This window comes from Sinocyclocheilus rhinocerous, unplaced genomic scaffold, assembly GCF_001515625.1.
Source record: "Sinocyclocheilus rhinocerous isolate Xijiao unplaced genomic scaffold, SAMN03320098_v1.1 scaffold5941, whole genome shotgun sequence".
In the NCBI taxonomy this organism is placed as follows: domain Eukaryota; kingdom Metazoa; phylum Chordata; class Actinopteri; order Cypriniformes; family Cyprinidae; genus Sinocyclocheilus; species Sinocyclocheilus rhinocerous.
The window spans coordinates 316052-324699 of NW_015627187.1; the positions used below are offsets into that span (position 1 = coordinate 316052).

The window sequence follows — 8648 nt, forward strand, 5'->3', positions numbered from 1 at the left end:
GACACACACACACACACACATATATATATATATATATATATATATATAAACTGCTAAAAATGATGACAAAAACAAATGTAATAAAACTTTAAAATTACTATTAAAACATAAAATTAAAAAATAAAAACAAAAGCTTTTTTTTATTTTTTTTTATAAAAACAATAAAAACGATAATGGGATCTCAATAATACTAAAATAACACTTGTCTAAGCTGGTCTAGATGATTAATCAGGTGGATTCATGGTGAAGTCAGCAGGGAAACTGGTTAAATCCTGCGTTCTGTTGTCTGTGAATGCAACACATGGTTAGTTGCATGTATTTCCAGAGTTCAGCTGGGCATCGAGATCCATTTATTGATCTTTTCTTATCTTTGCTCTTAAACAGGAGCTGCACCAACAGCTGATTATTGAGAGCAGAAATCTAAAAAAGACCAGAACTTTCTACCACAAGCTGATAGAGCAAGAGAGGAAAAATAAAGGTACTTCTGCTACAATAGAAAGTCTGACGGCTGTGCGTTAATTCTGCAGTGCAGCTGTTCCTCGTTCGTCAGGTGTGTGTGTGTGAGCTGCTCGTCTGTCTTTGTAGGTTCAGACATGAAGGTGATGGTGTCTAAAGTCAAGCAGCAGTTTGACGAGCTCAGAGCCAAAGTTGAGTTTCTGCAGACTGTCAAGAAATATCTCCAGGTTTGTGCCAAAGCACACGCTGCATTTCCTCTGCTGTGGGTTTAAAGACATTTCTAAGCATTCATATTCTACGTTCGCATTTATTTACTTTGCAAAGACACTTTTATCTTAAGCATCTTACGGTGTGCTCAGGTTTACATTTATCAGAGCACTGGGAAGCATGGGAACCCATGACCTTGATATTGTCAGGAACTTCTAATATAATAATAATAATAATCTAATGTACTTCTAAATAATAACAACTTGAGATCTGACTGTGAAGTGAAATCTGTTTGGATGAGCCAAATTCAAGCCATTGTAAATTATTTAATTGTTAAAATAATAATAACAATAAATTAATAATAATAATTAGTAGTAGTAGTAATAATGGATTATTATTATTCATTTATAATAAATTTGATAATAATAATAATAATAATAATAATAATGATCTGTCTAATTTATTATAAATAACAAAATAACAATAATCTTTTAATTATAACAACAACAACAACAACAACAGAATAATTGCAATAAACAGTTATTTCAACAATTAAACTATTCTATTCTACCCTGGCTTTGAAGTTGGCTTATCCAATCAGATTTCACTTCATAGCTCTTAGTATTTATCCAGTATTTAGAAGTTTCTAAAATCTCCAAGGTCATGGGATTGATTTTCAAAACTGTGCACCTTAAATACGCTGTAAGCCACTTAAAATAAAAGTAAATACATGTAAAATGTGTTATTAGTTATTGATCAAATGAATTATTACTTATTAGTGTCTTTGTCTTATTGTTGTTGCCTCAAGCGTTTTATATACAGGTAAGCAATAAGTCATTTGAGGGCATGCGTGGTGATTTTCCCAGTTTGAACACCAGTGTTGTATGGTTTAATGCGTAACGCAGGTGTTTTGTGATGTGTTGTAGGTGCTGTCTGTGGATCAGTGGGGTTTAGCGCTCTCTCTGCTGCCCTCTCTGGCTGCGTGTGGAGCTGCGCCTCTGGAGCTGCAGCATTCGGACGATCCTGCGCTTCTGCACTTTCTGTGTGAGCAGCGCCGGGGCAAAGGCTGCCCGCTAGTGACCGCCACCGCCAGAGGCCTCATGGCCTATCTGTACGCCAGGTACTGAGTGTGTATGAATGCACGGGAATGACTGTAGCTGCCGGTACTGTAACCCTCGTCACACACGTCTGTTCTGACGCTGATAGGAACGCTCACGCCGAGGGATTTGTTCAGCAGTTTTTCTACACGTATCGCTACTTCTGCACCTCGGAGGAGCTTCTGTGGTTTCTAATGGACAAATTTAACAGTACAATGGGGTACGAATGAAATAAATCTGAGCACTGTGACAGATTAAACTAGAAAAGTTACACTGGTCAAGAAAAACTTTGCTGTTGGCTTAAAAAATAGTTTGACAGTTAGACTGAATGTTATACAGATAGATAGATAGATGGACAGACAAATAGAGACAGACAGACAGATAGACAGACAGAGAGACAGACAGACAGACAGATAGACAGACAGAGAGACAGACAGACAGACAGATAGACAGACAGAGAGACAGACAGACAGACAGATAGACAGACAGAGAGACAGACAGACAGACAGATAGACAGACAGAGAGACAGACAGACAGACAGATAGACAGACAGAGAGACAGACAGACAGACAGATAGACAGACAGAGAGACAGACAGACAGACAGATAGACAGACAGAGAGACAGACAGACAGACAGATAGACAGACAGAGAGACAGACAGACAGACAGATAGACAGACAGAGAGACAGACAGACAGACAGATAGACAGACAGAGAGACAGACAGACAGACAGATAGACAGACAGAGAGACAGACAGACAGACAGATAGACAGACAGAGAGACAGACAGACAGACAGATAGACAGACAGAGAGACAGACAGACAGACAGATAGACAGACAGAGAGACAGACAGACAGACAGATAGACAGACAGAGAGACAGACAGACAGACAGATAGACAGACAGAGAGACAGACAGACAGACAGATAGACAGACAGACAGACAGACAGATAGATAGATAGATAGATAGATAGATAGAGACAGACAGACAGACAGACAGACAGACAGACAGTGATTTTGTCAAGCTCACATAATTAAGATAAGAGTCAATCACTGATTAAATAATAATTTCCAAGAAGTGAAATGAGATGAAATGTAATTATATTCTTCATTAACTGTGAAACTGCAGAGCAAATGAAGATCCCTCATCAGACAGAGCCAAAGTCTATCAGCGCACTCTGGATCTGTTACACTTCTGGATTGAAGACGCACAGCTAGTGGACTTCAGCTCGAGCTCCAGCCTCCTGCAGACGCTGCACACTTTCCTGACCGCAGAGGTCACCGCCTTCAGAGTTTAACTCTTAAACTGCTGGTTTAGACAGAAGGCTTGAATGCGTGTGAAATAACCGCGTTACGCTGTGTCTTCAGGTCGCACCGGTTGACAGTCGAGGAGCGGGTTTGCTGGCGACGCTCCAGTCCTCGCCCAGGAAGAGGCGTGTCTGTGTCCCGTCGTGTGTGTTTGACACCTCCATCGAGGAGAAGCTCTCAGTGAACTCCTCATGCAGGAGATCATCCATCGAAGACGCTGCTCGAAAGGTCTGTGAAAGTCATTTTAACCAAGACACTACAGGTGGATATTGTAGACATATTAATAATAGAAATCACAATACTTGCATTACCAGTTGACAAATAGTTTCTTTATTACCAGTTTTCTGAAATGTTAAGGTTAAATTTGCATTTAAAAGACAATGATAACTAGGGATGTAACGATTAACCGCGAGCCGGTTGAAAATCGATTCAAATATGTGACGATTCAAATCGGTTGAGATGCTAAACAAATCATGATTCAGTTAGGGGTAGGAGTTTATATGAATGTATGTCTGAGGGAAACTGACTGTCTTTCGATGGTATTTTTTCTTTTTGTAAAAAAAAAAAAATCGAGAATCGAATCGAATCGAATCGTGAGTTGAGTTAATCGTTACATCCCTGAATTGATAACAGTCCATTGGAAACACGACCAACCAGTGGACTCAGGAACTGAAACAAATCTGGAAAGAATGACGGACAGTGTGGTTACAAATAAAAATGGACATTTGTTTAAAAAGATGGACATTAGGTACCTAATTAAGAAGGGTTGTAGGGTTGTAGTGATTAGGAACACAGTGTACGGTTGAGGAAAATAATACTGTGTAACCTGCTCTTGCTCTTGGTTTCTTCTTGTGATAATATAATTTAATTTAATTTAATTTAATTTAATTTAATTTAATTTAATTTAATTAATTTGTTTATTTTATTTTTTTATTTTTTATTTACATATGTATTTATTCATTGTTTTATTTTTATTGTATTTTATTTATTTACTCATTTTTTATTTTTACTTTTTTTTTATTTTATTTTTTTATTGTTATTAAACTTTAAAAAGTTTTTAAAAATGCATTTAAGGCATTATATTATTGAATATGCACTAATTTGCATTTATTTCCAGAACAGAAATCTGAACATTGGATAAATTCTTGTTTGATTTTGTTGACATATTAGAGTTAAAGCTTTTTACAGACGGGAATTTAGATTTCTCTTTTTATAACTCCATAAATCCAAAAATACTGTCAACAGACAGTAAAAAAAAAATTTTCGCTATGTTTTTAGGAATAAAATGTTAAATATAAATCAAGCAAATTATATATTGACAATATAAAAACCTAGATAGGAATAAAACTGTAAAGTTTGGTGTATGCAAGTGTTACTGAAGTGGAAAATCTACAGCATAATAAAATAAACACTTAACTTTGTATTTCGGATGTTTTCTTTCCACTAGTCTGAAAGAAGAAGCCCAAAAAATCTCAAAATTGACCAGTGCATGAAAAAAATACGGATTTACCTGTAGTTCCTTGCCTTAAGAAAAAAATCAAACACAAGAAACATGAATTTGAAGCATTTCAGCAGAAGTTAAACACCTGACTGCTAGTGTGTGGTGTTCGTCATGTGATCGTGATGTGTTCACGCGTGTGCAGTGGCGCGTGCTGCGTGTGTTGGAGCCTCAGACGGTCCAGAGTAAAGAGAAAGGGTTCTCCATCGCCGCGGCTCTTCCACGGCCGTGTTACGCCTCTCTGATGAGCAGCAGCAGTCTGAGATCAGAGGAGAGACGTCCCTTCAGTCAGAGCGAACACACGCCGCTGCACATCACACAGCAGCTCACTTTACTGGAGCAGGTGATCAATAAAACACAGAAATCATTTGTGAAATATACAGCGCATGCAAAACATATGGAAACGTTTGGAATAATTATGATGTTGAAAGAAGTCTCTTCTGCTCACCAGGGCTGCATTTATTTGATCAAATATGCATTAAAAAATTTGAAATATTATTACAATTTAACACAGCTGTTTTCTATGTGAATATCTGTTAAACTGTAATTTATTTCTGTGATCAAAGCTGTATTTTCAGCATCATTACTCCAGTCTTCAGTGTCACATGATTCTTCAGAAATCATTCTAATATGCTGATTTGCTGCTCAAGAAACATTTCTGATTATTATCACACTTGTGCTGCCCAATGTTTCTGTGGAAATGGTCAAACACTGTGCTTTTATTCTGCAGAGATGCATTAAATTGATCAAAAGTGACAGTAAAGGCATTTATGATGTTCTGTTTTCAATTAAAGCTGTTCTTTTGAACTTTCTGTTCATCTGTGAATCCTGAAAAATAAAATGCATCACGGTTTCCACAAAAATATTGTGCAGCACGACTGTTTTCAACATTGATAATAATCAGAAATGTTTCTCGAGCAGCAAATCAGCATATTAGAATGATTTCTGAAGATCATGTGACACTGAAGACTGAACTAAATTCAGCTTTTGATCACAGAAATAAATTACAGTTTAGCAGATATTCACATAGAGAACAGCTGTTTTAAATTGTAATAATATTTCAAATTTTTTAATGCATATTTGATCAAATAAATGCAGCCTTGACGAGCACAAGACACTTCTTTGAAAATTATTCCAAACGTTTTAAAAGCTATTGTAACTCAAAATACATGAATGTCCTTAATTTCCAATTTTCGTTATCATGCTTTCTTACATTATTTTATTTTGACATTATCACGCTCTGTTCTCACGCTGTCATTTCCCGATCCAACTCTAGGTGGAGACACACGCTCATCTTATTTTCATGCTGGTCTTGATCCTTGATCTTAAACACAGACTTTACATGAGGACAGAATCACTGTATCATGCATATTCATGTCTCATCGTCTGATATTTATGCAGGAAATATTTCACGACTGTCATCCGGTTCACTTTCTGAACTCGAGAGCTCACGGAGTGACGGAAAACTCTGGAAACATTTCCAGGTGACTTTCCACTGTCCCAAACTCAATTAAAGCAGTGACCTTCTATATTAAATCTCAAACGTGTTTAAGCTTTCTTGTGCACAGAACACAGCATATTTTACATGCATAAAAATCATTCTCACCTAAAATCGTGATTTTAGAAAAAAGTGCATGTGCATATATTTATATCTCATATCTTCCCGAATATGTTGAGTGTGTGTGATAAATGTTGCTGTGTGTTGGTCAGGGACGTGTCGGGGCCCCGGGGCCCGCTGCAGAGGCTCCTCACACACGCAGACTGTGTGGCTAACTGGGTTTCTGCTGAACTCGTCGTCTGCGACTCGGTTAAGGTGATTCCTCAGAGTTTACTGAATATTTACTTATTTTATAAATGTTATCAGTCATACTGGGTTATGACAACAAAATCATTATAAATTATTTAATATCTATAACATTAATCATATTAGTAAAAAACTGCTATTTGTTTTAATAACTTTAATAATAGTTGTAATTATTATGAATTCTTAATTTTTTATCTTAGTATTATCATCATCATCGTCGTGTAACATAATATTAATAATTTAAAAAAATGTTTTAATTGTTTTAAACAAATTCTTAATTTTGAATATTATATTAATAATAATGTTATATTATTGTATTATATTAATCTATCTTTAACATTAATAATATTAATAATAAAAAACTGCTTCAAAGCTATTTGTTTTAATTACTTTAATAATAGTTTTAATTATTATGAATTCTTAATTGTTATTATTAGTATTATCATCATCATCATCATCATCATCGTGTAGCAGAATATTAATAATAATATAAAAAAAGAATAATTTGTTTTAATTGTTTTAAACAAATTCTTAATTTTGAATATTATTATATTAATAATAATAATAATGTTATATTATTGTATTATATTAATCTATCTATAACATTAATAATAAAAAACTGCTTCACAGCTATTTGTTTTAATTACTTTAATAATTAGTTTGAATTAACTAATACACATTAAAAACATATTACAAAAAACAACAAAGAAATACAAACAAAAACACAACAAGATTACTAAAACGTTAAGTAAAATTAAAATGCAAACAGAAAATATAATATTAACAAAAACTACAATAGTAATAGTATATCAGTGCTACTAAAATAACAACTAAAATAAAATAGTTTTGAAGCCACAACATATTTAACTTCCATAATGTGAACAAAAACCTTGCAAGAATATGTCTCGGGGAAAAAAACAAAGAAATTATATGATGCATATTTTTAGGACCATTAATAGAATGCATTTTTTTGCATTGTAGCGTTAATTTCATGCCAATTAGGAACATTTCCATCCTTAATTCTCTGATATGCACATAATACACACTATATATATTTATACTTTTCCTGACGTGGTGTGTATTTGAATATCTCGCTGTGTTCGTGTTGTATTTTTAGGCACAGGCAGCTTTACTCGCTCGCTTTCTAGCCGTTGGCAAGTTCTGCTACGAGACGAGAAACTTCGCCACGGCTTTGCAGATTCTGTCGGGGCTGGAGAACGTGATTGTGAGGCAATTACCGGTGAGAAACGAAAAGTCATAACCTCATAAGCTCCACTGGATTTGTTATTTTTGCTGTATCTTATCTGGCGGCTCCAGCAGCTGAAATGTTAATTGCATGTCTGTTTAAACAGATTAAACTCTATTTAAAAGCATGAAAGAGTTATAATCGACATTCGGCGTTCTGTGCGGAAACAAAGCAATGCTCATCATATTTAGCATGAAGTGAAATTGCATGATAGATGTTTCTCATAAGCCACGCTTACTCCGGTTTTGATGAGTTTGACAGTATGCGTCTTGTCTTGTGGATGTGTTGAACGCAGGCGTGGAAGCAGCTGTCGCTGAAGGTGTGCGAGGCTCTGGAGGAGCTCAGGGCTCTGCAGGTCAGACGCTCACATAGACATAAACACACCTAAACACACAAGCACCAGCGTATCTGTAACAGTCAGAACTCGGGAGGTTTTAATTATTTCAATCATTTGTTTTAGTTGTTTAATTCTTAATGCTTTCTAATGTTATTACATTTATAATATTAATAATAATAAAAAAATAGTTAAAAAAATAGTATTATTGCATTATGTAATATCTATATCATTAATAATATTAATAATAAAATTGCTATTTATTTTAATAATTTGTTTTTATTGTTTTCAGCTAATTAATTGTTTTCAATGTTTTTAATAATACAAATATATCATTATATTATATATTATCTGTAACATTAAGAATATTAAGAACTTGGGAGATTTTAATTATTTCAATAATTTGTTTTAATTGTTTAATTCTTACTGCTTTCTAATGTTATTACATTTATAATATTAATAATAATTAAAAAATAGCAGTATTGCTTTATGTAATATCTATATCATTAATAATATTAATAATAAAATTGCTATTTATTTTAATAATTTGTTTTTATTGTTTTCAGCTAATTAATTGTTTTCAATATTTGTAATAATAAAAATAATAATACAAATATATCATTATATAATATATTATCTGTAACATTAATAATATTAAGAACTTGGGAGATTTTAATTATTTCAATAATTTGTTTTAAT

General features: G+C 34.0%; 1 protein-coding gene across 1 annotated transcript in view; it reads left to right on the top strand.

Moving 5' to 3' along the window:
- Positions 1-8648, top strand: part of LOC107720849 (protein very KIND-like) — a 66491-nt gene that overhangs the window by 50490 nt on the left and 7353 nt on the right. The window contains exons 18-28 of the mRNA XM_016528683.1: positions 385-478; positions 586-683; positions 1590-1783; positions 1870-1980; positions 2889-3036; positions 3128-3295; positions 4711-4908; positions 5967-6049; positions 6276-6378; positions 7487-7609; positions 7911-7970. Coding sequence (XP_016384169.1) covers positions 385-478; positions 586-683; positions 1590-1783; positions 1870-1980; positions 2889-3036; positions 3128-3295; positions 4711-4908; positions 5967-6049; positions 6276-6378; positions 7487-7609; positions 7911-7970 — 1380 coding nt within the window. The remainder of the gene's footprint in view (positions 1-384; positions 479-585; positions 684-1589; positions 1784-1869; positions 1981-2888; positions 3037-3127; positions 3296-4710; positions 4909-5966; positions 6050-6275; positions 6379-7486; positions 7610-7910; positions 7971-8648) is intronic.